Source organism: Rosa rugosa, chromosome 6 (genome assembly GCF_958449725.1).
Source record: "Rosa rugosa chromosome 6, drRosRugo1.1, whole genome shotgun sequence".
NCBI lineage: Eukaryota > Viridiplantae > Streptophyta > Magnoliopsida > Rosales > Rosaceae > Rosa > Rosa rugosa.
In genome coordinates this window covers 5,711,431-5,739,037 of record NC_084825.1, presented here as the reverse complement: position 1 = coordinate 5,739,037, position 27,607 = coordinate 5,711,431, and the positions used below count along the sequence as shown (strand labels likewise).

The 27,607-nt window shown below is 44.1% G+C and overlaps 2 protein-coding genes across 5 annotated transcripts in view; both read left to right on the top strand.

Moving 5' to 3' along the window:
• LOC133715625 (uncharacterized) overlaps nt 1-27,607 on the top strand; it is a 69,719-nt gene that overhangs the window by 8,241 nt on the left and 33,871 nt on the right. For 3 of the 4 annotated variants that reach the window (XM_062142181.1, XM_062142179.1, XM_062142180.1), the window contains 4 exons: nt 330-446; nt 1,020-1,172; nt 1,355-1,504; nt 1,709-2,214. The exons of the other annotated variant lie outside the window; for it this stretch is intronic. In XM_062142181.1, the coding sequence (XP_061998165.1) occupies nt 330-446; nt 1,020-1,172; nt 1,355-1,450 (366 nt within the window). In that variant the 3' untranslated portion in view covers nt 1,451-1,504; nt 1,709-2,214. Of the gene's footprint in view, nt 1-329; nt 447-1,019; nt 1,173-1,354; nt 1,505-1,708; nt 2,215-27,607 lie in introns of those variants that run through there. 4 annotated transcript variants of the gene reach the window in all.
• On the top strand, nt 17,632-25,626 carry LOC133715624 (putative disease resistance RPP13-like protein 1). The gene is made up of 8 exons (XM_062142178.1): nt 17,632-22,020; nt 22,272-22,354; nt 22,524-22,624; nt 23,134-24,548; nt 24,665-24,800; nt 25,004-25,111; nt 25,258-25,355; nt 25,537-25,626. The coding sequence occupies exon 1, from the start codon at nt 17,922-17,924 to the stop codon at nt 22,011-22,013; it is 4,092 nt and encodes a 1,363-aa protein (XP_061998162.1). The 5' UTR covers nt 17,632-17,921; the 3' UTR covers nt 22,014-22,020; nt 22,272-22,354; nt 22,524-22,624; nt 23,134-24,548; nt 24,665-24,800; nt 25,004-25,111; nt 25,258-25,355; nt 25,537-25,626.

Here is a 27,607-nt window from a genome sequence, read left to right as displayed (position 1 = left end):
TATTTTCACAGTTTTTTCGATGAGCATTTGTACAATAGAAAAAAAGTAGTAGTTGGGCTGGTTGCATGATGTCAAAATAAACTTAAGGGCGAAGAATACATATTTTGATTTCGAAGCAAACGGGTGCAAATATTAAAGCACTACAAGAAGTTTTCCAACTTTTCCCTCAAATCTGTCCCAACACCGGGCCCTAAATTTAAGCTAATCTGGAGTTATAAATGATGGTTTCATAGTTTTAGCTATTTCGAACTGTTTATCTTAGTTAAAGACATTGGGTGATTAGCAGATTACACTGACAACGGATGTTATGTTTTTCTTTGTGTATGTAGATAGTTCGGAGTGGAAATGGAACAGATATTTGGGGCTTGTATGCTAGATGGCAAAAAATGAAAGGAGACCTCTCAATGTGCAGAGAAGCTTGGTTAAAGCAAGTCAGATCATACCAGGTCTCTAGTGCTGGGTCACTTATTTATTTATTTTTTTTAATTATTTTTTTTCTTCCAATTTTTCTTTACTTCTTCAAAAAATTATGCACAAATACGAGAAGCTTGTTAGGAATGTGTTTTCTCTACTTGAGTGGGGAAGTTCTTAAGCTCCCAACTGGATTATAATATCTATAATTCTACTATTGAAAACTAATCCCTCATAAACCCAGATGAAACCATTCCACTATACTATGATTCTTCTAAGTGTGAGGCACATAGATCTCATTCTCATGTCTAGATATTGTAGTTTTCCGTGAAACAATGTGTGTTTTGAACGCAAGTGGAACACATGCTTAGCAACAAAATACACAGTAAATAGAAAAAATCACACTAAAAATGTGATGGTCCTCATCAGTGGTTCAGTGTAGAAAACGTATTGCATATTGTGATGAATATAAACAATGATGCGTTTTCTATTTGTTAACTTGATTATGTCTCCTTTTGTTTGGTTCATGGTTACTTAAACCCTCAAAACCAGTTATAATTTCAATCACATATTCTTTAGAATGCTATAATCACATGGAGTATTTTCAGGGATCTGATTTGTGGAAAGATAGAGATCGGTTTAAAAAGTTTGCGAAATCATCCTTGGAACTCTGCAAGGTGTATATGGAGATTTCTTCATCTACTGGCAGCCGTGATGAACTTCTCTCAGCTGAAAGGCACCTAAGGAACATAATGAAACAGGCAAGATACTAGGCATTTCAGAAAGTTTACATTGGAATATGTTACTGCCATTGTTTTTTTTTTTTTTTTTTGACAGTTGATATACTATAACACAAATATCTTCTATCATTTGAAATCTCTTTAATTCCTATAGATGTATCACTATTTTTGTGACTAAATAAGATACATTTGGGACATGTCAGGCGGGGAGTTTCGCAGACATGGAAGAACTTCAACATCTTAAAGCCTGCCTTGATGAAGTGAAGTTAAAACTTGATTGTGATAGTGTGTCTACTTAAAACTTTCTCTTGGTAGTGCCTTCTTGGAATTTTGATGTACATACAAAAAAAAAGGTTAGACCTGCTGCTATACCATCTCATTTAATAAATTATTATTATTTTTATGTGTAGCTTTTCATGATCACATGTTAAACTATAAAAATCTTAAGTGGGACTGGTATAAGAGATGTATTGCTTCACAATCATGGTAACTGGCTTGGGAGTAGTTTTGTAATTGTCAACTATGATTCTAACTATTAGTGTTATTGTTATTGCCAGGAAGTCTGTTCCACCCTTGGTTGATTGGCAGGTTTACGCTGTTAGCCTTCTAATGACAGCAACACTGGTGGCCTCCTACTGGATCTTCATTGAGTTCATATCGAGATGAAGTGCATGTAGATATATCCTTTTTACAGTATTTACCTCTCATCATGTCGGAGTGAGAATAACTCATTTACTTGATCTGGACTCTGGAGGAATGGTAGCTGCTGTTTGGGTTCATCCGACAGAACCTTTTCTGGTTATAAAGCAGATTATCAATTTTGCCAAATATAATCAGAAGGAAAAATGTTCAAACATCAGTTTTAGGGTAGGCCTATACAGTTAGGATCTGTATTCTTACTATAGGTTGGCAATCTCATAGATACTAGTGAATTTGCCGAATTTCTTGAATCCAGTTGATGAGGAATTTGAGATTCTTCAAAACTTCTAGATTGGAATCGTTTCCTCATAGAAACCCAAATCAGAGACCCAATGTTCCAGAAACATAGTTATTTGTCTTACCACTATGAAGTTGCACTTATGTTTTCAATGCCATAGAAATTAGAACAAATTATGCATATGAAAGCCATCTACATTTTTTGTTGCCATATGGTAAAAAATACTCGGGATTGTATATTATAAATAGTACACTGAAGCGCAACAACTTTACGAGACTAAATTGGCTAGCCGAATTATTTTACTTTGCTGGTTTATGCCTTACTGGAGTTGTGCGCACATTTAAAGCCAAGCCAGCGGAGGAGCCACAGTAGGACCAGGAAGGGAATTGGTGTTTTATTTATTTATTTTTCCTAAACATGGAGTGTGTACATACTAGAGAAGTCTCAACTAAGTTTGGCACTATCAGCTGGGCCCATCGGTACTCCCATGTACTATGCCATGGGCCGGGTTCACGACCCACCATGGCGGGGCTCATTTGGGATGCCACCCCGGGCACCCAGGGCCCTGGGCAAGGCCAGCACAGCCCAACTATTTACACACAGGAAGACTGATATGGCATCAGAAGAACAGCTAGTGTCCCACATCGAAGATGGGGGAGACTTCCTTCACATGCTCGAGTATAAATGCATTAGCACAACCACCTTTTACGGGTAATAACTCATTTGTCTACTATTTACTTACTATACATCTATATTAGCTTCTCACTCAAGCATCGGAGAGGTGTAAACCGTCCGGTACGGTTTACCCCTCTAAGCGTGTGTTCTTGATACAGGATTTAGGAGGTGCATCGGTACCCCAGACGGTATAGCATTCTGTGTGAGGTACCCGGAGAAAGCCACCAGAAACATTGGCGCGCCAGATAGGGGGCGTGATCATGACTGAGCCGGAAGGAACGGCAGGAGAGGGTAGAAGTGTCGCCCGGGCACTGATATTCTCTCCGGGTACTTCATCAGCAGAAGCGCCGGGTGTTGAAGAAATTCATGGTCTCGGATCCTCGGACCCGCATGTACCGGACCAAGTGTCTCCGGTATCGGAATTGGAATCCATGCGGGCAGAGATAGCAGCCTTCAGGGAACAATCCAGGATCGATCGGGAACAACAAAGTACCGATAGGGAAACAAACCGCCTTACGCAACAGAAAATGCAGGAGCTGGAAGATGAAAACATAGCGCTGGCCCGAGCACTGGACCGGAGGCATCAGCACAACGAGGCGCTCACCCAGGCCCTGGCTAGGGCATCCCAACTGCCCAGCGGGTAATCCAAGTACCGGTAGAGTTGTTCCCGGAAAGCTTGAGGCATCTACCACCACCACCGTTGCCACAGCCAGTACCGAATATTCCCCCGGTAACCGACGCAAACACGGCATTACTTGTGCAAATGAGCAACTCTTTGCATGCTCTGCAGGCAAGGGTGCAGGCCACAGAAAACAGGGACACATGGAGGGCCCTGGCCACCTACGAGGACCGCCCGGGTCCTTTCACCCAACAAGTCAGAGGAGCCATTCGAGCGGATATGTCGAAGCCGCTGAAGATTGATTACACGGGGGTTGGAGACCCCTATCAGCATCTACAGGCCTTCCGCTCGCAAACAAGCGCCAAGGGATATACGGATGAGGTGTGTTGTAATATGTTCCAGGAAACCTTGTCAGGGGAAGCTTTGAGTTGGTTCTACGAACTGCCGGTCGGTTCTGTAGGGAACTTCAAGGAGTTGGCTGACAAGTTTGTAGCTCGATTCATCTTACGCACCGATGGGATACACACACCAAAGGGCCTGTTAAAGGTCCAGCAAGGAGAGAATGAGACTTTGAAGTCTTTTGTAAACCGGTGGCAGGCGGCCACCGCCAAGTGCCGGGACCTTAATAAGGAACTGGCCGAGCTGGCTTTCAGGAGAGGCTTAAGGCGCGGAGAATTTCTCTATGGGATTAACCATAATCCTCCAGCCAACTACGACGAGCTGATGGCCACTGCCATCAGACACGCCCAGGCCGAATTCGAAACCTACGGAGATACCCCCAGACCAGAGCTAAGGGTGCCAACCCCGGCTTCAACTGTCAGGGATGAGCCACGAAGGAGGGAGTGGGCCCATAGCCATGACAGGTCACCCCATACCTCGGGCAAAAGAAGCAAAGAGTCCTCGTCCAGGACTAACAGTTATGGGACCACTCACCATCAGCGGGAGCCAGGGGTACAGCAGGCCCCGCGAACACCACCACCCCCCCCCCCCGGTATGAGGTGTTCACAATCCTTAACGCTTCATACGAGACTATTTGGAACGAAAGTAAGGATGAGATACCGGGCCCACCCCCAAGGAAGTTCCCGAAGAGTAAACTTACCCAGCAAGATACCGGAAAGTTTTGCACTTATCACGAGGATGCCGGACACAATACCAATCTCTGTGTTGCCTTAAAAAATACTATCGAGTCCCTTATCCAGAGGGGCAAGCTTCAGCGGTACCTGCCTGCTAAGGAGATAGGAGCGGTGGACGTGTACGGCCAAATCTTCACGATCCACGGTGGGGGCCCGAAGGAATTACATCCCCAGAGGAAGAGGCGAAATTCTAGTTTCGGTCATCCGGAAGTTTTCAACTTCCACAAGGCCCCGCGGCAGGATGGAGGTACCGGATGGACATCGGTGACATTCCTACAGGAGGAGGAGGCCGATCTGAAAATGCCCCATGATGATCCCTTCTTAATCACGCTCCAAATGGACCATTATATAATGTCCCGGGTTCTCGTGGACACCGGGGCCTCAGTTAGCGTATTATTTCGCGATGCGTACAAAGCTTTGAACAGAGGGAGAGCCAAGCTGTCGCAGGATAATGAGCCCCTCATTAGCTTTTCAGGGGATATCGTCCAACCACTCGGATCAGATTACCTATCGATCACGGTAGGCGAAAGCCCAAATTGTTCAACCATCAAAACAGAGTTCATCGTGGTGGACTGCGTCTCATCCTATAATGCTATCCTAGGCCGACCGACACTTTGGCGTCTGAAAACCTTCATTGCAGGTCACATGCTGATGATGAAAGTGCCAACCCCGGTCGGCATTGCTACAATCCGGGGTGACCAGGCCGCAGCGAGGAAATGTTATTCATTGACCGTATCTCGCGGTAAGGGAAAGTCTGAGATGTTGCCCGTGGCTACTAACCCTCTGTCGGAAAGGTACGAGGATCCCAGGGACGATACCGATTCAGACGAAGAACGGCCCGGTGCCGTAGAGGACATTGAGGAGGTGGTGCTATCAGAGCAGTTCCCGGACAGGACTGTTAAGATAGGTACTAAGCTCTCTCCGGTTATCAGGGAAAGGTTGATCTCGTTCCTCCGCTCAAACTCATCCGCATTCGCCTGGTCATATGAGGACATGCCCGGTATACCAATGGAGATAGCCACGCACAATCTTAGTATTGTCCCTTATTCAGCACCGGTAAGACAAAAGAGGAGGGCCTTCACACATGATAAGTACCGGGCTATCCAAGCCGAAGTAAAAAAGTTGATGGCCATCAACTTTGTCAGGGAAGTCACGTATCCCCGGTGGTTAGCCAACGTGGTCATGGTGCCAAAGAAATCTCAGGGATCATGGCGCATGTGTGTGGACTACACAAACCTCAACCGGGCATGCCCCAAGGATAGCTTCCCTGACAGGACCCGCCCCAGATTTCACCCTGAAATCCGAGGTGGCCCTGCGGGGCCCACCTTAGAGATAACCCTACCGAGAACTGGTCGAGTCACCCCTAAAGTGGACTACCCAAAACAGTAAGCTACGATAGATCAGAGCCAAACAAAGAAGTGCGGAAGCTATTCATCAACTATGCCTCGAACCATGTATGCCCGACCTCAACTAATAGCGCCTGCAAACTGGGCATTTGAAACCGAAGGGCCCAGGGAAAAGTACACGAAAAACGTTAGAGTGAGTGGACAAAAATAAACAATTTAAAAGAAAAAGGATTTCATACTTTCCCACACTTATTCCTTTTAAAAACACGATGCATGCAACATTTAAGAAAAACACATTTAGCTTTAAATCCAAGGATTTCAAAACGATAAACCGACTAGCCTCGCTAGTCAAAACATTCGAAAATCATGTATCGTAAACCGAAATCTCGTTTCTCAAGAAAATAAGACCAGCCCCGCTGGTTACGATAACATCGAAATCCACAATTCTCGTGAAAACATACCAGCCCCACTGGTTACGAAAATAACGGACTAGCCCCGCTAGTCAAGTCACGAAAAAGTATGGGGAAGAAGTTATCACCATACAAGAAGGGAGCCTCCCAGGCTCGGGTCGGAGTGTCCCACATTCTGGAGCATCCCATGCTCTGCACTTACTCACCCACAAACACATAGTAAGCAGGGAGGAGTACTAATAGGCTAGCTAGCAATAAATATAACGACCCAGGTATGGTGGGTTAAAATCCATCTGAAAACTCGAAAATCAATAAGGCTTCCCCATCATCTCACGAGAAAATACATATGCCAATGACGTGACCCCGCACGCCAAAAATATTCTCGAAATCATAAACCAAATCTGAAATCATCAACAAGACATTCCAAATGCCAAATTCCATCGAAATCCCATTTCGAAAAATATTCAAAATTCTCAATATCGACGAAAAGAAATGTATTATAAATTTCCGGAAATCACCTCGGAAAATAATTCGTCGAAAATCACTTAAATCACAAGTTCAAATACGAGCGGATAAAACTCACGTTCCAAAAATCATGATGGAAAATCCAAGTAATATTCCAAAACCGAAATCGTATCCGAAACTAAAATAATATGGTAATTAATAAAACATTAATTCGAAAAATAAATGCATGCATCAATATTCAAAAACAAACGTCCACTCACAGTACTATTGGCGATCACACAAACACGTTCCTTCATCTAGCCATAGCTCGCAACAACGTCCTGTACACAAGTACATTACCATAAACGACAATTCGAATAAATAATTACGAACCTAAACGAAACCCGAAAATCCCTATCTTCACTACTTCTCAAATTCAACCCAAATCTCTTCCACAACACCAATTCCTCAATCAACATATTCCACAACGAAAACGAGGAAAATCCGACGGTCGGACTTCCAACAATTCCACCACAAAACACCGAACTTCGAAAAATCACAAACAATTTCAAACTCCTCCAAAATTCACCAAACTTCACATACAAGCTCTACAATAGTCATACAATTTAATGAGCTAAAAACTGGAATTAAATCACTGCACAACACGCCTCCACGCGCCACCAACAGTGGCGGCGCGTGGGCCCCACGCGCCGGCGGCCACCACCTCCGATGGCCACCAAATTTGGACAGTAGCATCTACTCAACACACCCAACCATTCATTCAACTACAACAAGTTCCAATTTTACCTGAAAGAGCTCCAATTCGGCCGATGAACACAAGCCCAGAAATTTCTCAAGAACCCTAAAATTTCAATTCATCAATTCGACTTCTACACAACAAATCGTGACACAAGGCCATAGGGGAAATGATCAGTGATGAAAACCGAACCTTCGATGTCAATTTCGTGGCCGGAAACGGCCGGAATCGGAAGAATCGCCGGAAAACCCCAATCTGCTACAGTGAAGTTCACGGCTCCAAATCGAGCTCCACCGGTCGAGCCACCGCAAAACACCACCCCAGGCGTGTCAAGGGAGAGAAGGCGAGCCTGATGATGTCCGGATTCCATCGTGGGGTGGCCGGAAAAGGAAGAAATCGGAGGGAGAAGAAATCGGGCCGAAGAGGAGAAAGGATCGGGGGAGAGGAGAGAGAAAAGCCGGTAAGTTTCCAAAATGGAAACTTACCACAGTAAATTGGCTATTTATAGAAACTTACCATGAACAGTAACCATAAACAGTAACTTTACTATTTCGCTTATAACTTTTGCATACGAGCTCCGATTTTTACGTACCACATATCCACGCGCTCGGTTTAACGTCCCCTACAACTTCCATGAAGAACATTTTCTCAAATTTTGACCCGAACAAAAAGTCGACTTTTAGGGCCACTAAAAGTACTAAACCGAAAGTAAAAGTGAAAGTAAAGGTCGTTTACCGTCCAAATGACTAGTAAACGGGTGAATTTGGGTTCGGGACGTTACATTCCCGCTCCCGCGAATTGACCAACTAATCGACTCCACTGCTGGGTACCGGTTACTCAGTTTCATGGATGCGTTCAGTGGGTACAATCAAATTCGAATGAACCCGGCAGACGAGGAGCACACTGCCTTCACCACAGACAAGGGTCTCTATTGTTACCAGGTCATGCCTTTCGGATTAAAGAACGCAGGTGCCACTTATCAGCGACTCGTCAACTCTATGTTTGAAGAGGTTATCGGTACTATCATGGAAGTTTACGTGGACGATATGCTGGTAAAAAGTTTAACTCCGGAGGACCACGTAACCAACTTGTCAATCGTCTTCACCATCATATTACGCAATGGTATGCGGCTTAACCCGCAGAAGTGCATCTTCGGGGTCGAGGTAGGAAAGTTTCTCGGGTACATCATTAGCCACAGGGGAATCGAGGCCAACCCGGAGAAGGTGCAGGCTATATTAGACATGGTATCCCCAACCTATCGGAACGAGGTCCAATCTCTTACAGGCAAGATGGCCGCCCTGTCAAGGTTCATCTCCAGGCTGACGGACAAGTGTACTCATTTCTTCAAACTGCTAAAAACCCAGCACGTCGAAGTAATAGCCTGGACCGCTGAGCACGAGACCGCTTTTATTGGCTTGAAGGCGTACTTATCAGCGGTACCTCTACTTTACAAACCTGTTCCAGGAGAAATGCTCTACATATATCTGGCGGCATCTTCAACGGCTGTAAGCTCAGCTTTGATTAGGAAGGACTCCGATTGCAAGTACCCGGTGTACTATGCTGGAAAGGGGTACACTGGTGCAGAATCCAGGTACCGGACATTGAAAAAATAGCACTGGCCCTCCTGGTATCGGCCCGGAAGCTAAGGCATTACTTCCAAGCACATTCAATCACCGTTTTCACTAATCACCCGCTGAGGCAAGTTTTGCAGAAACCGGAGACATCGGGCAGGTTAATTAAGTGGGCCATCGAACTGGGAGAGTTCGATATCAAGTACCAACCCCGGACAGCTATCAAGGGCCAGGCAGCGGCAGATTTTATTTCTGAGGCGATTCCCTCCCATAACCCTTCCCAGGAATCACCTGAACCACCAGCCCCGGATCCGCCTCCACCGAGCACTTGGCGATTATATGTTGATGGCGTATCCAACAAGAAAACAAGTGGAGCCGGTATCCTGCTAATTAGCCCGGACGATCAAGTGTACGAGTACGCCCTCAAATTTGCCTTCAAGGCATCCAACAACACCGCAGAGTACGAGGCACTCATAGCAGGTCTGCAGATCGCCCGGGAACTAGGGGTGCAGCACCTTAGTATTTTCAGTGATTCCCAGTTAGTCGTAAACCAGGTCAGCGGTAACTTCGAGGCAAAGGAGCCCCACATGTCCTCTTACCAGGCTCTGGCTCGGGCATTAGTGCAGAGGTTTACCTCCTACATTTTTACCCAAATACCGAGGGCAGAAAACGACAAGGCAGACGCCCTTGCTAAGCTCGCATCAACTTCCCCAAGTCCTACCTATGGAGCCACTAAAGTCGAAATACTCGAGAGACCTAGCACCTCTAAAACGGTGTCAGAAATATTCGCTGTGGATCACACAGCTTCGTGGATGGACCCAATTCTGAAGTACATGATCGACGGCCTGGCACCGGATGATAAGGTCGAGGCCAGAAGACTGCAGTTAAGGTCAGCTCGATACACGATCATGAATGGCAAGTTATACCGGAGAGGCCACTGCTTCCCCAGCCTGAGGTGTGTAACACCGGAGGAAGGTCACAAAATAATGAAGGACATACATGCTGGTGTATGCGGTAACCAAGCCGGAGCCCGGTCTCTTGCACACAAGACCCTAAGGGCAGGATATTTCTGGCCAACCATGTCAGCCCTAGCCCAAACAATATCCAGCTCTTGCCACAAGTGCCAAATGTATGCAAATATCCCAAGGGCAGCGCCCATTGCTCTCTCCATCCTCCTGGCACCGTGGCCGTTCTGTCAGTGGGGTTTGGACTTGATTGGTAAACTTCCCACTGCAGTGGGACAATTCAAATACGCCATCGTCGCTGTGGACTATCAAACAAAGTGGGTTGAAGCAGAACCTCTTGTCGCCATCACCACGGAAAAGGTAAAAAATTTCCTGTGGAAGAACATCTACTGCAGGTTTGGAGTCCCGGACACCATAATCACGGACAATGGTACCCAGTTTGACAATGATGAGTTGAGGGCTTACACAGAGAACCTGGGCACCAGAATTCTATATGCATCCCCGGCCCACCCCCAGACCAACGGTCAGGTCGAGGCTGTCAACAAGATTATCAAGAAGATACTGAAAAAGAAGCTCGACGATGCCAAGGGACTTTGGGCTGCTAAACTCCCGGAGGTGTTGTGGGCTATCAGGACCACGGCAACAGAGGCCACCGGAGAGACCCCATTCTGCATGGCTTTCGGGACAGAAGCGGTACTCCCTATTGAAACACAGGTCCAGAGTCCCCGGATCGAATACTTCGATGCGGGTACCAACTCGGAAGGCCTACAACTCGATGCCGATTTATTAGAGGAACGAAGGGATGTGGCACACATGCATAACTTGGCTAACAAGCGGAGGATAGCTCGCTACTACGATGCCAAGGTACAATCCCGCACACTGAAGTTGGGGGACTGGGTCATGAAGCAGGTCTACCCAGAACCCCGGGGACTGGATCCATCCTGGACAGGCCCTTACGAGATCATTGAAGAGGTAGGCCCCGCAACCTTTTTTATTCGGGACATGGACGGAGTCGTATCCCGACATCCATGGAATACCCAGCGCCTGCGGTACTATTACAAGTAGCTCCGGGAGCATCTTGTCCTAGCTTTTGCTTTTTGACCATACAGCTATGGCAAGCTACCCATCGGGTACTCATTCTGTATTTAACCACCATGTGGTATTTGAATGGAAAAATGAATTATTCAGACCATTTCTAGCATTTTTTTTACCTACCCCGGACATGCCCGGACATAGCTATTGTCAGTTACTCTATTCCGGTAATAAGTAATGCAAGTAAGTGCTTGAGGTACAAAATCCTAGAAATTTTAATTCCTTTCCAATTCCCATTCAAATTCAAAAAATCTTAATCCACAAAAGCCTGGACTACCAAGCACAGGAATTACGCCATTGTTCAAGGCAAGGGTAACTTCTACTAAAAAAAAAAAAAAACATATACAAAAAAAGGGGAATCCAGGTATTACTGCTCCCCACCGGTACTCTGGGATCCACCGGCACCAGACCTGGCCGCAGCATCCTTGTCTTTCTTCTTCTTCTCAAGAAGGCCCCGCCTGAATTTAGCCTCGTCCAAGTACCCGGCCGCCACCCATTCCTTGAACTTCATGATGACAGCTTTGTCTTGGGCAGCAGCCAGCATGGCAATGAGCTCTTGAGAGGCCTTGTACTCCTCTACAGCCTCGTGCTTCTCCGCGGGAAGACGCTCCTCCAGGTAGTCTGCTTTCTCCTTCCAGGATGTGGCAGACTCCGCAGCCTCTTTTTCGGAGTCCCGGGCACTTTTCACCTCTTCCCGGGCCTCAGAGATTTCAGATTCAAGCTCCGCAATCCGCTGCTTGGCCGCGTCCATCTCGGCAACCAGGGGAGTCAAAGACTCAATCTTCTTCTTCAAGGAGTCCCGCTCCTTCTCCAGCTTGGCCTTCTCGCCATGAAGAAACTTCACCTGCCCGGAGAGATTGCTAACCTCCTCCTTCAGTTGAGTATCTTCCTCGCTGGCATCCACCGCGTACACATTGAAGAGTGCCTGCAAGCGCACCGATTAAAATGTATATATGGTAATAAAAGGCTACAAGGGTAAAGCTAACTCGTACCCGCATCATGGATTCCCGAGCAATACGGCGATTCTCTTTGGGAGTATTGTCTTTGGCCCGCACCCGGTCGAGATCAATATCCTTCAGGTCACTAAGCATGCACCGCACGAACTTCTCATCAGCAACCCCGTACTCACTCAGCAGCTGCTTGATGGGCTTTTTGGGGATTACCGGAAGGGCAGGAGAGAACAGGGCAAGCGAAGGCGACGACTCGGGTACCGGGTGATCCTTCTTCTGTCTCTTAGCACCGGATCCCTTAACGTCCCGGCCGGTGTACGTCACCTCGTGCTTCTCACTTCGATGCCGATGCTTGTGAGATCTCTTCTTCTCACCCGGAAGCAAGGCCTCATCACTCCCAGTGGAGCGGGAGGAGATAGATACGGAGGCCGGTGCTTTTTCTTTTCCGGTATCAGCAATTGTAATGACGTCAGCAACTGACGGCTGTGCGACTTGGGTCGCGGGAGCTTCAGGATCAGGTTCCCCATACCCCGCATCAGTAAGCTCCAGTAGGGTCTCTTCAACGGACCGACCCGTAGTTTTCGACCCTAGGTCGACTTCAATGTGAAGGGCGTCTTCTCCCTGCCCCATCAGCATATCCATCAGCTGATTATCATCCATCTTGTCCTCCTCTTTGCCTTTCCGGGGTTTCCTCTTCGGTGCTTTCACTGCAATCAGTTCGAAGTTAGTCAAGGAAAAAGGATAGGGTGATACAAAAAAAAAAAACAAAAAAAAAACCTTTCAGCCTCACCGGGAAGCCATCCTAGTCCTAGCCTATAAAGTATAGAGTGCCGGATGAATCTATAAGAGCTCCTCTCCTTCTCACTCCAAACGGCATATACCCGGGCTATCCTCTTCCTTTCTACCTCAGACAAACTGTAGGCCTGGTCCCCGATGGCTTGGAAGGTACCGGTCAGCTGCCACTTCTTATTTTTGATTTGCCACCGACCCCCGGCTAGAAATACTTTGTTCCTCCACCTTTTGCTCATCGAGGAAGGCATATCGGTAACTAGCGGTTCGTAGTCCCTAGCAGCAAATGTCACCGTACCCGCACAGGACAGCTTCCTCGAGTACAGGACCCTGTGCACCGCGCGGAATTCATTTACGGAAGGCCACCCTTGTTGGCACAAGTCCCACATGGCCAACATACTGTATATTTGACGAATAGCATTCGGGGTCAACTGCCCCGGTGACAGGTTCAGCATCCGCAGCAGATACTGTAGGCACCGGGGCAGAGGTAGCGATAATCCTTGGTGGAACTGATTCTCGTGCAGCGCCACCCACCCCGGGGCAGGATTTGCGGCCATCTCTCCATCCTTGAGAGGCCTAAGCTCTACTGTATCCGGTATTCCCCACTTCAGTCGCATGGCGATGATCTCCTTCATCGTCATACTTCTCCGGGGTTCGTCGCATACGGTCCCGTCCGCAAGTGTATACCTAGGCTTCGGTATGCCCTCGGGAATTGCCACTGTGACTAACGGGGCCTCCGCCGACCCTCCCTCGCTCTCACCCTCGTCGGACTCCTCACTGCTCTCCGAGAACACCCTAGTCGAGGATCCGGTATTCTCTGCTAATTGACTTACTTGCGCCAAGTACCGATCGATGTCCACTTCAGCTTGCCTGGCAGAGGACTGGTACGACGATCCCGCATCCCCACCCTTGGTTTCTGATTCCATCCTAACTACGATACCGGGGACTTCAAACTCGATGTATCTGGAATCAGAAGCACAAGGGTTAGCCTAGCCAGATCTAAGACCATGGTGAAGCGCGGATCACTCCCCACTTCAAACGAAAAACCCAGAAAAACCCAGAAATCCAAGCAAAAGTCCATAAACACCCAATCGGCTGTAGCAATCCCTACCCACTTTCACATATTGCTTATTCTGAAAAACCCAGAAACGCAAGCAAACAAAAAAAACCCAGAAACGCAAACAAACAAAAACCCAGGAAAAAACCCAGAAGCCCAGCACAAAAAAAAACCCCAAGAAAAACAAAAAAAACATGCCAAACGAAAACCACATTCTCTTACCTCTTTTCCTGCAGTCGCTAATCTGGCCAGGGCCTTCTCTGTGATCGCACCTCAAGGCTTTCGTCTTCACTCCTCACAGCAACAGAAGCACACACAGAGAAGGTGAAAAAGCAAACTCGCAAGTTCTCAGAATTTTGGAAAAAGTGAGAAGGGAAACAGTCTGTTTCCCTCTTAAATTCAATCTCCAAAGCATCAGGGCCGTTGAAGACAAACAGGCCTCAACCGCAAGATCACTACACGTGTCCCACGTCTCGAAAACCGTCAGTTGAGGGGACGGGCATTTATTGCACTCAGTCTGCCCCACGTGGCTGACATGCACCGCCTACCCCATCGGGTATCGAAGGCTCACATCCTCTACCCCATTGGGTACCGGAGTCTCACTTCCTCTACCCCATCGGGTATCAGAACCAAGTCCTCTCTCTACCCCATCGGGTATCGAAGGCTCACATCCTCCACCCCATTGGGTACCGGAGTCTCACTTCCTCTACCCCATCGGGTATCAGAGCCAAGTCCTCTCTCTACCCCATCGGGTATCGAAGGCTCGCATCCTCTACCCCATTGGGTACCGGAGTCTCACTTCCTCTACCCCATTGGGTACCGGAGTCTCACTTCCTCTACCCCATCGGGTATCAGAACCAAGTCCTCTCTCTACCCCATCGGGTATCGAAGGCTCACATCCTCCACCCCATTGGGTACCGGAGTCTCACTTCCTCTACCCCATCGGGTATCAGAGCCAAGTCCTCTCTCTACCCCATCGGGTATCGAAGGCTCGCATCCTCTACCCCATTGGGTACCGGAGTCTCACTTCCTCTACCCCATCGGGTATCAGAACCAAGTCCTCTCTCTACCCCATCGGGTATCGAAGGCTCACATCCTCCACCCCATTGGGTACCGGAGTCTCACTTCCTCTACCCCATCGGGTATCAGAGCCAAGTCCTCTCTCTACCCCATCGGGTATCGCAGGCTCGCATCCTCTACCCCATTGGGTACCGGAGTCTCACTTCCTCTACCCCATCGGGTATCAGAGCCAAGTCCTCTCTCTACCCCATCGGGTATCGAAGGCTCACATCCTCTACCCCATTGGGTACCGGAGTCTCACTTCCTCTACCCCATCGGGTATCAGAGCCAAGTCCTCTCTCTACCCCATCGGGTATCGAAGGCTCACATCCTCTACCCCATTGGGTACCGGAGTCTCACTTCCTCTACCCCATCGGGTATCAGAGCCAAGTCCTCTCTCTACCCCATCGGGTATCGAAGGCTCGCATCCTCTACCCCATTGGGTACCGGAGTCTCACTTCCTCTACCCCATCGGGTATCAGAGCCAAGTCCTCTCTCGACCCCATCGGGTATCGAAGGCTCACATCCTCTACCCCATTGGGTACCGGAGTCTCACTTCCTCTACCCCATCGGGTATCAGAGCCAAGTCCTCTCTCTACCCCATCGGGTATCGAAGGCTCACATCCTCCACCCCATTGGGTACCGGAGGCCCAACCCTCACCCTATCGCAGCGTGTAGATTAGCTACCTACTGCGTAACCCGCTCAAGATATCCCTTGAACGGGAACTTGGGGGACTCCCTATAGGCACACTAGTGCCAAACTTCCGAGACAATAATAAGTCCCCACCCAAGAAACATCTTGAACGGGAACTTGGGGGACTTGTACATACTAGAGAAGTCTCAACTAAGTTTGGCACTATCAGCTGGGCCCATCGGTACTCCCATGTACTATGCCATGGGCCGGGTTCACGACCCACCATGGCGGGGCTCATTTGGGATGCCACCCCGGGCACCCAGGGCCCTGGGCAAGGCCAGCACAGCCCAACTATTTACACACAGGAAGACTGATATGGCATCAGAAGAACAGCTAGTGTCCCACATCGAAGATGGGGGAGACTTCCTTCACATGCTCGAGTATAAATGCATTAGCACAACCACCTTTTACGGGTAATAACTCCTTTGTCTACTATTTACTTACTATACATCTATATTAGCTTCTCACTCAAGCATCGGAGAGGTGTAAACCGTCCGGTACGGTTTACCCCTCTAAGCGTGTGTTCTTGATACAGGATTTAGGAGGTGCATCGGTATCCCAGACGGTATAGCATTCTGTGTGAGGTACCCGGAGAAAGCCACCAGAAACAGAGTGAAAATCATATATTGTGGCAGGAAAAGTGAAGCCAACAGTAATGAATACAATCAGAATTTTACTTTCCACTGAAGAACAGGAGGGAGCTTTGTTCTAGCTCTGTGCCATTACCTTATCTGGGACAAATTAAATTAGGTAGTTTTATTGCTAAAATTTATCACTCCACCCAATATGTATGTAAGTATGTATCTTTATAATAGATTACATTCACAAATACATAGTTCATGAGATAATCAGATTAATTAATTTTGTATTTAACACATGATTTTCTGACATCAATCATACTCTCAATTATGCACATTGGCATAGCCAAAGTGCCTGAAGTCCCTGAACCAATTTAGTCAATCTTGCCCCTTATATCCCCACAAAAGGATGCTTCCAGATTGGCTTCACTTTCGCTTTCCACTTTCCACTTTCCAGCGTATGAATCACTTTCCACTCGGAGAAAAGTATTGAAAGAGTAGAGACCCCTCTTTTTATCTCTTCAATAATTCATCTTTCAGGACACTCCAAAGCAAAATCAACATCAAAGATCTAAAGAAAATCTAATCCAGCACAGAAACGTTGAATCCATATATTTTCCAGGGAACAAATTCTATCATCATTACTTTATAGCCGAAAGCATGAGTCCCGCATTAGATGGAGTTTTTCGGTCATGTTCAAGTTGAATTCTTAATAGAAAAATATAAAGAAAACAAAAGCCGGTCAACAAGTCAATAAGGTTGGTCGTCTCTTCTCTTCACTATCGATCACACACCATTCTCAACTTCACTGAATCTTTTCAACAAGAGAGAGAGAGAGAGAGAGAGAAGACTTGATACAAGTTCATCTTCATGTATGATTTAATCTTTTTATTTCTGTTGTAAAGAAATATTATTTGGTTCATGTAGAAACATATATGAAGTACTGAGACTTAATCTACAATCCAACCAATCTCTGTCCCCTTGGGCTACAGATAAGATATAAACTGCAAAACAGTAAAGGGGTCTGGGTGTACAACTGTACAAGTACGAATTAGGTGATAAATAAAAAGTGCTGTATCATTTTTACCATCTTTTTTTATGTACCAGATCAACCGAAAAATATATAAGAGATATTCTACAATGACTCAATGACATTAACAAAGATAGATGCTAATAATTATCCATGTCATCACCAATTCACCATTTAAGTTGAGGACTACACACGCCCTTATTAATAAAAACGAAAAAAAAAAAAAAAAATATGAGATTTCTCCGGTATAAGTTGTCCATAACTGTGAGTAGTTTATTTCGTATGGACAAGATTATTTGAAGTCAGAATTCCCTTATCTTCAAACTCGTCAAATTTAGGTCGATGGGTTTTGTGTCGGGTGTCATTTTCCATTCCATTGAATTGTGCATTGGCCAAAAAGAAAAGAGTGGAAAGGTCGCAAGGGACATGCTGAAGCTGAAGCTTAATTCAATGAAGAAACTTAGACGTTGCCTTGCTCTGTCGAACATATATAGCCACATGCTTCTTATCCCCAGCTAATCACTTTGACTTTGTCCTTCAACCTCATAGTTCTGCAAAGATTTCTCAGTATATATCCTTCTTTGCTTCATTTGCTTTGCTGCTTTCTTCTCTATTCTCTTTCCTCCTCTTTACAGCTAAAGTTGTACTTCCTTTCAACAAAAGCATGGCAGTGGGAGAGATCTTTCTTGCGGCATTCCTTCAGTTGCTGCTGGACAGGTTAACGCCTCGGGAGTTCCTAGGCTACTTTGGAAGCTTGGGAGGAGTTCGCAAAAAGCTGCAGAAATGGAGGGGAACACTGTCTGCAATTGCAGCGGTGCTTTCCGATGCGGAGGAGAAGCAGCTGACGAGCATGGCAGTGGAGCTGTGGCTGAATGATCTCAGACACTTGGCTTACGATATCGACGATCTACTCAACACCTTTTCTACTGAGATGTTAACACGCAAGCTGCTCAAGGTTGACCAAACTGGCACAAGCAAGGTACGAGGCTTCTTTACCAAAGTTCCTCACAAAGTTAAGTTCAATTTCAATATGAACTGCGAAGTAGACGACATTGCTAATCGCTTGCAAGACATATTTGACCGGAAAGAGAAACTCGGTTTGAAATATATTGAGCATACCTCTACTTCAACATCTTCATCGCACAGGACACCAAGTTCTTATGTGTTGGATGGACCTGTGGTTGGGAGAGATGAAGACACAAGAAAGATTGTGGAATTGTTGTCCAGAGGTGTTGATCCTTCTTCTCCAACAAAATATCAAGTTGTTGCCATTGTTGGTATGGGAGGACTGGGCAAAACAACGCTTGCGGGACAAGTCTTCAATGATGTAGCTGCAGTGGAACAGTTTGATCTCAAGATCTGGGTTTCAGTGTCCCATGACTTCGATCTTCAAACGGTGACGAGAACTATTTTTAAGGAAGTCACATCTCGGCCATGTGATATGGATGAGCTCAGTCGACTTCAAGATAATCTGAGCAAGGAGATCGATGGTAAAAGGTTTTTGATTGTTTTAGATGATGTCTGGAGCACGTGTGATTATGATTCATGGACAAAACTGCAAGCTCCCCTCCGTGGCGGAGCCAAGGGAAGTAAGGTAATGGTGACAACACGTGATGAAAAAGTAGCTGCATTGACGGGAGCCCCAGCCGCTGAAGTTTATTATTTAAAGACTCTATCAGATGAAGGTTGTTTGCAAGTATTTGAGCAGCATGTTAGCAATGACAGGCCACCGAATTTCGAGTTGCTTAAGAAGAAAATTGTTACGAACTGCAATGGATTGCCATTGGCTGCAAAAACTCTTGGTGGTGTTTTACGTTGTAAAGAAACTGACAAGTGGGAGGAAATACTGAATGACAAATTGTGGAGTATATCAGATGGGAGTAAAATACTCCCTGTACTGAGATTGAGTTATCATTATCTCCCTTCAACTTTGAAGAGGTGCTTTGCCTATTGCTCAATACTTCCCAATGACTATGAATTTGGGAAAACCCAATTGATCCTTCTGTGGATGGCAGAGGGTTTCCTTGAGCAACCAGAAGGGACTAAAGCAATGGAAGATATCGGTGACGAATATTTTGGGGAGCTATTGTCTCGGTCATTATTTCAAAACTCGGGCAAAAACAGTTTGTGCTATGTAATGCATGACCTTGTTGGTGATTTGGCACGATGGGCTGCTGGAGACACATTTTGCAGATTGGAGGATAAACTGCATGGTAGATGTTCTACAAATACTCGTCATCTAACTTACGTTTCTGGTAAGTTCGATGGGGTAAAAAGATTTGAGACATTTTCTGAAGCAAAACGCTTGCGGACTTTCCTACCACTTCCTGTTTCCGGTGGTTATGAGAATTATCTAACTCGTTATGCTACTTTTGATTTATTGCCACAATTGAAGTACTTGCGGGTGCTCTCCTTCAATGGTTATAAACTGACCGAGGTGCCAAATTCCGTAGGTAAGTTGAGACATCTACGGTACCTTGATCTTTCTCACACATTAATAACGAGTTTGCCTGAGTCAACATGCATGCTTTACAACTTACAGACGTTAATATTAGAGAATTGTTCAAAATTGAAGACCCTACCTTCAAACATGAGCAATTTATCTAATTTACGTCATCTCAAGAATTCAAACATGCCTTCATTCGAAGAAATGCCTCCCCAAGTAAGTCGGTTGACTCGTCTGCGAACTTTGCGTAATTTTGTGGTGGGGAAATGTAGTGCATCAAGGATTGGAGAGATAGGGTCATTGCATCTTCGTGGGACCTTGAGCGTTGGAAGATTGGAAAATGTGATTGATGTTGGGGATGCGAAGACGGCTCAAATAATGAACAAGGAAGGGCTGAATACCTTGCAATTGGAATGGAGTGGCACAAGTGAGAACGAGTCGGAGGTGCTGTGCAGTTTAGAACCTCATAAAAAGCTTCTACATCTCACTATCAAAGGTTACAATGGTTTCGAATTTTCAAAATGGATTGGACATCCTTCATTCTCTGATATGACATTTGTGAAGTTGGAGAATTGTAAAAATTGTCAATTCTTACCTCCTCTCGGCCAATTACCATCTCTGAAAAACCTTTGGATAGAAGGACTGGCCAGTGTTGAAAGTGTGGGTGTTGAGTTTTACGGAGAGTGTAGCTTGCCTTTTCCAGTGTTGGAAGCCCTGATTTTCAAGGATATGCAAAATTGGAAGGAGTGGCTTCCTTGCAAAAGAGATGAAGAAATTCAAGTTTTGCCATGCATGGAAAAGCTTTTGGTCCTTAGTTGCCCCAAATTGGAAGGTTGGTTACCCAAGATCATGGATTCATTATCAGATCTGCGAATACGTGAATGTGAAGAGTTAGTGGTTTCAATAGCCAATTATAAACATCTTCGTAAGCTGTTCATCGACGGTTGTAAAAGGGTGGTGCACAGAAGTGGAGTTAAGTTTGAGTCACTGGAGGATATGGGGCTTTATAATATTTCAGAGTTCAGACTCGAAATAGACGGGTTCATCAGAGGATTGCCAAAGCTTCAAAATTTGTGGATTACTGGTTGTGAAGAGTTGACATGTTTATGGGAGAATGAGGATATATGGCTGCAGCGTGGGATTTCTAATATTATTGGAGGCAACATGTCTGACTCCGCCTCTCACTTTATTCAAGAGCTAAGAGCACTCAAGCAACTTGTGTTAACTGGATGCTCAAATCTAATTTCTTTACCAGAAGCTAGTTGGCCACCTTGTCTTGAATATGTAAAGATGGAGTCGTGTAATTCTTTGACATATTTCGTAAGGTATCAAGTACCGTCAAGCATAAGAAGAATAGAGATAGCAAAATGTCCAAATTTGAAACTATTAGTGAAACTACTAGAGGGTTGTCTGGAGCACTTGAAGATAACAGAGTGTGCATCTTTGACATCCTTATCAGGCAAAGGAGGCCGACTACCCAGAACGCTCAAATATCTTTATTTACGTGACTGTCAACAATTGGAGTCAATAAGCAAAACATTCCACGATGACACTTGTCTTGGAGATATTAGGATAAAGAGGTGTGCAAATCTCAAATCCTTACCAGAGGGGCTATGCCATCTCTCCGCTCTTCGCATTTTATATATAGATGAATGTGGAAGTCTCGTTTCCTTCCCAAGAGGAGGGTTGCCATCCAACCTGATAGACTTTCGTATCGACAATTGTGATCAATTGGAAGCCCTCCCCAGAGGCATGGACAACCTCAGCTCTCTTCAGACTTTATTGTTGGAATACTGTGGAGGTAATTTGGCATCCATTATAGAAGAGGGTTTCCCACCCAACCTAATTAATCTTCATATTTGGACTCCCAAAAGCTGCAAGCCTCTCTCAGAGTGGGGGCTTCACCACTTGGACAGACTCACCTCTCTTAAAGGCTTGTGGATCGGTGGTGTAGATCCAGATCTGGTGTCCTTTCCGCCAAAGGAGGTGCTGCTCCCTAAATCTCTCATTCAACTCGAGATTGGAGAGTTCCCAAATCTGAAGCGCCTGTCATCATCTTTTCAATCACTCACCTCTCTTGAATCCCTTTCAATTGGTGGATGCCCAAAGCTAGCATCTATTATTCCAGAAAAAGAGGATCATCTGCCTCTTTCACTTACACAGCTTCGCATCCGTGAGGGCTGTCCGCTGCTCACAAAGAAATACCAACCAGGTAAAGGACGACACTGGCCCAAAGAAATAGCCCACATCCCTTACGTTTATGTTGGAGACTTCAAGGACGAAGCCGACGCCGACCGCCGCTGGGCATAGAAATCAAGTACGTCAACTTTTACCGAAAAACAAAACCTTGATTCATTCTACTACCCTGTTTATATATGTTGTCAAAAAAGAATTATGTTTACCTATTTTCCGATTTCTATTGTGCTTATGTCTCATTATACTTCTTGCACTGATTGCCAATTGAAGACCTTGAACCCTAATTACACTATGACGCGGCTAGTCAATCCTTACTCTAAGTTATCTGCTCATGCTTCATCTGTTAAGTTTCTGTTTGTGAATGTTTTGCAGACTATAGAGCCGCAAGAAAGTAAGTTGAGCAATTGACCAGCTCAAGAGTCTTGATCCACGCACCCTTCTAATTCTGGATTAAGGTACTGGCTCTTAGCACTTCAAATCTCTTCCCTTACACCGAGCTGGCACTTTCTTGCCTTGGAGCTTCGAGGCCTCTGGTGGCCTGGCTGGATGTTAACCCTTACTGGCTAAGCGATCCGATCAATCTTATCTTTGAATTGCTCATGAATCTTGTTTTGCATTTTGCAGGGCAGCAGCAAGTAAAAGGTGGAGAAAGTTGTTTGCAATGAGAGCACCTCAAGAATTTTGATCTGGGCTTCTAGTTCTGGTTCAAGATATTGTCCACTTAAGTAATTCCAATTACGGTGCATTGATATGCATTCTTTCTGATATATGCTTCAGTTACGAGTAATGTGAACAATAAATTTGTTGTATGTGGGACTGAACTAATCTGTAGTGTTATAATCAGGTTCCTTACTAGATTTTTCTGTTTTAGGTAAATCAAACAAAGCTGACAAATATTAAAAAGTTTATAAAGCACTACACTAATTTTTCTGTTGACGTATCTTTTATATTGGAAAATTGTTTCTGAAAATTTTGTTTGATAACCTGTCCCAACGAATACTGTTGAAATTTCACATGCTTGCTGCAGAAGAGCATGCATGATTGGTCCTCTCCATATGAAATTCATATACATATTTTGATCTGGTTTTACAGCAATTGTACATGAGGAGCATAAATTCATCGAACGTTTTTAACTAGTTAGATAGACTACACTCTGTACATATACTGTACACAAATAGTGATAACTTCTTTTATCAGGTTAGAAGCTCAGGCATTTCTTTTCTATATGCTGCAGATTGCCAGTCAAGATTATGAAAGCCAATGACGTATCTAGCAGCACCATATGAGAAACAAATAATTCTTCTCTGATTCCAGGATCCTTGGTGCTATTGTTTGTCTTCTAAAATACGATAAATCAGAAGATCAAGCTGAGGGTAGACTAAGTAAAAGAAAAGTCTAAGCTATGAATCTAAGTTCTTGATAGGTTGCGAGCATATTTTTTTGTTTACCTAAAGCTGTAGGAGTATTCATTGTTGATCCAGCTGTTGTACTTGAATTCAGGAAAGAAATCCAGACTTTGGTACGTTTAGAGTTGGTATAGATGTGCAATCTGTTTAGGGTCCAATAGACAGTTACTACTTACGTAGAAATGGCCTTGAAGTTGCAAAATTGGGTCAATAATTTGTCTCTAAGAACACTTCAATCGTACTAAACATTATGTGGTTTTAACCTTCAATGATTTTATATCTAACAACACCACATGACAAACAAAGAATTCTTCTCTGATTTTTGGCTGAGATGATAAGTTTTGGTTGTTGATTTTTGGATAGGCAGAACCCTCAATTCCTGGTGCCACAGTTTGTCGTCTGAAATATAATAAAAGTTTTGAACTAGGTAATAGTAAAAGCTATGCCATGAATCTAAATTCTTGACAAGGTAAGTATTCGGGAATGCACAGTAATTTTGTAATCTGTGTGCTATACCATAAAGTTCGTAGACATTTTCTTCTCTTTTTAAATGCAGACTATGATGTTGCCAATGTTCAATTGAAATTGTTAAAACTAATGACTGCCAAAATACTAATTTGCTTTCTGTAAAACTAATAGCAGAATTGATCTGTAATAACAGTTTAATGATAGTAAAAACCATAATAAAAACCAGTGAGATATCTCCTGTTTATGTTATACCGATGACGTTGAGGCATGTGAGATATTATGTCACAGTTTCCAAAATCTCTTATGCTGCAAATGAGAACAAAAATAATGATGGCTGGTGATGACATTATGGAGAAATTGGAAACAATGCGTTGTTAATTGAAGATGATACCATGATATCATCATATCTGGAATCAATGTTTAGTTATTTGGTAAAAAAAAACATTGATATTGTGGTGGCTTTTGAAATTTAAAACGATCAAATTATTGCACTGAGTTAACGGCTACTTTAGCAGTGTTGACATATTAATGTTGCTGCCCTTTTATTAATCATAATAATCTCTTCAAGATCTTTTCTTTCTGTTTGTTAATGTTTTCAATTTTACAGTATCTAGGTTTCTAAAAACAATTTGGAGGAAGGGGATTAGCTGTTAGACAAGTAACACTGCTTTCCTGTTTTTCTGGTTCGGGATTTTGCTGCTTCTTTTTCTTCAGAAGGAACAGAAATTATAACCTTCTCATTGGTTTTGATAATTGTGAATCTTTCTAATTCCAGGTCAGGAATTGAAAGTTTAGTGTCTCTGTTTTTGTTATTTTATTGCTTTAATTCTACATCTATGCCTGTTACATATAATCATTTTGTTATCTTGCTATCTTTTAATCCCCCTACAGACTGCAGATCTTTGCTGTACTTGGATTTTCTTGAAGGCATCAAACCAAACATCATTACAGTATTACACAGATGTGCCACTTTGATCTAAGTGTCTAGGCCAATCAATCATTCTACTTCTGCAGTTTCTGTCTTCAAGTGAGTCCATTTAGTAGTCTTGTCATCATCAGATAAACTTGACTACTTTATATTTTATTTTAGTTTTTGAAAAGGAAAAGAAAATAATCAAACTCTTACTTATGAACTGGCTAGTCAAACTTAGGCATACCGCACCTTCTGTTTATTGCCAGGATCTCCACTATCTATTTTCAACTTATTGGATGTTTTATGATGTTTTTAAGATGTCTAGGAAACAGCTGCCTGTATAAGGAAGAGAAAGCCATTAGGCAATGGACCACCTCGAGATCTGGTTTCTCTATTTTAAGGCTACAGTGCACTGTGTTATTCCGGTAGCCAATCTCTCTTCTTGTACTCGTCCAACAAAAATTATACGGACTAATTAACACTGTTTTAGTGATCATTATCATCAATACAAACTTATATAGACTTCACATGCAAATCCAAAGCTAACTTTTCCTTTCTTATTATTCTTAAGATGGTCTGTTGCATATGAAAACCGGGTGCTGGAGCTGTCGGGGCCACTGGAACTCTTAAAGGGCGTTAGAGCAGAAGAATGTATGTGCAGTTGTTCAGGTTCTTTACTAGTTTCCTTTTTCTGTTGTATCATATAAATAACATGTTTCTGAAATTTTGGCCGGCTTACGTCAAATAAATGATGTGGAAAATATCACTTCATTACCTCAGGAAAGCATGATACTATCATCATCTTAGTCGTATTTATAATTACTCGGTCAAAAAATGCTATTCAATACAGAAAAGCCGAAGAATGTATGTGCAACTGTTCAAGAGCCGAGGTACAAGAGGCCGAGAGTCATGCAAGCATAAAATCATCGACTGCCGGTAAGTCACATATTCTGTTATTTTTGTTTACAGTACCAGTATTGTCACAGTAGAATATCAAGACCTCAGTAATTTGTACATCCGTTTATCCAAATCTTAAAACAAACCTGAAAGGTCCTTTGTCCTTATGTAACATGGAGTCAAGAGAAATGTACATATTGCAGTCCACAAAATGCTTTGCAAAACTCCTTTTCTACACTGAGCTGGTTCTTTGTTGTACAACAAAGTTTAAAGCCAATCAATTTATTGATTTGCCCTTAAGGTGCCTCCATTGAGATGTTCTGTTTTTCTTTATTAATCAGAAGTTCAGAGCTGCATTTCTTTTTGTGGTTTGCGTGTGGTTTATGACGTGCCTAGTAAGCTACTTTACTGAAGATATGACAGAAGTTTTATTTAATCACAAATTGTTTATCTTTTCATAGACAAAATCTGCTTAACCATAGTTCATGTCTATTTCTAGTAGTTAGTGTGAAAGATTGCTTGCTGTGTCAGGATTACTTTACCTAAAAATATGCAGGAATTTTCGTTGAAAATAAAAATATTACTAAGATCAGTAATATGGCTTACATACTAACTTGCACTCATATCAGGAAAAAAAAAACAACTAACTTGGCACTCGGTTTGAGTCTTAAGAATCATTGAACAATAATCAGAGAATTCACATGCGAACCCCAGTTTGGCCTTTACTTTCTCCACTTCCAGTGAATAATGTGGAATTCCTACTGCAGGAGAGCAATACCTGAATACATCTTTGGCCGTGTTTTATAGTATCAGGCACTAACGGGGGAGCATAATATCAGAGACTTTTGATATGTCACCCAGCAAGTATGGTGTTTATAAAGATACTGATATCATTTCTCAGTGTGTTCTTGCACGTCTTCGTGCTCCTTATCAGTTGTATGTTTAATTGAGAGTAAAAATAGAATAGAAAAGAGTTGACAACTTGACAACTTCGGTGCTACGGTGACGTTCTGAGTGTATTGAGCAAGTAAAGGTCGTCATTGTACCATCTGTAATAGAATCAATTTTGTGTTCTCTCGGTCTTTGTGGGTCCAATCCAGTTTTATATTGGCGGGTTTCCTCCCTATGATGTAATAAGTCGGTTAGGATTAGGCTAGATCAGTAGTTCAATTCTTAATCTATGTAACTAACACAGAATAATATATAAATCAAGCTATGCTTTTGATACTTTTAATCTTCTGTTATAGTTGCGTTTGCTTCTTTGTTTTATATCCGACTTCTGTGCAAATCTTTACAAGTCTTTATGTGGGCTGGGTTGGTTTGCTCATCAGTTCAATCCTAGTTGGTCGCAACGTAAAGCTCTGCGTGTTTCTCTCCATTCAGAAATGTATGGAAAAATGCATGTTTGTCACCAATAAATTCTGGTTGCTCTATCATTCCTGAGGGGGGAAATTTTGAGAACAGTACCTGCGAAATAGGTCCACTATGCATGTCTATACATCAATTTACAAATTTTAAACTTTAGTACACGAACTTATAAACTCGACCAACTATGTTTACATGTCGTGACTGCCGCCGTCAGTTAGTGTGCCACCTGGCATAATTTGAAGGGTAATTTAGTCTCTTCAGATTTTACGTTGGGCACCCCTCTCTCTTACTCTCGGAACCCAAGATCATGGCCATTGCTTCCTCAACTGCAGATGCAGCAGCCATCCTGGATATCTCGGGAAGTCTTCAACTTTTGAGTTTGATTGTTTGTTCAAGATTGGGTTCTGTTAAAGCCCTTTGATTTTCTTAAGTTTGCAGAGCTAGATAGTAGTCGAGTGTAATTGAGGTTGAAGCATTTGCAAGAAGACTGAAAAGTTACAACAAGAGCTGGTTGAGAAATTGGACGCCCTGAGAAATTAGGGGCAGAGCATGGCCGAAGCTATTGGAGTTGAAGAGTAAAGGGGACTTCGGAAAACGGTCGGAGGTGAGCTTCACAGCGAGCGGCAACCGAATGTGCGGCGGCAGCGGCGGTGGTT

Excerpts from the sequence above, each read along its gene's own strand:
- LOC133715624 (XM_062142178.1), top strand. The coding sequence starts at position 17,922 with ATGGCAGTGGGAGAGATCTTTCTTGCGGCATTCCTTCAGTTGCTGCTG.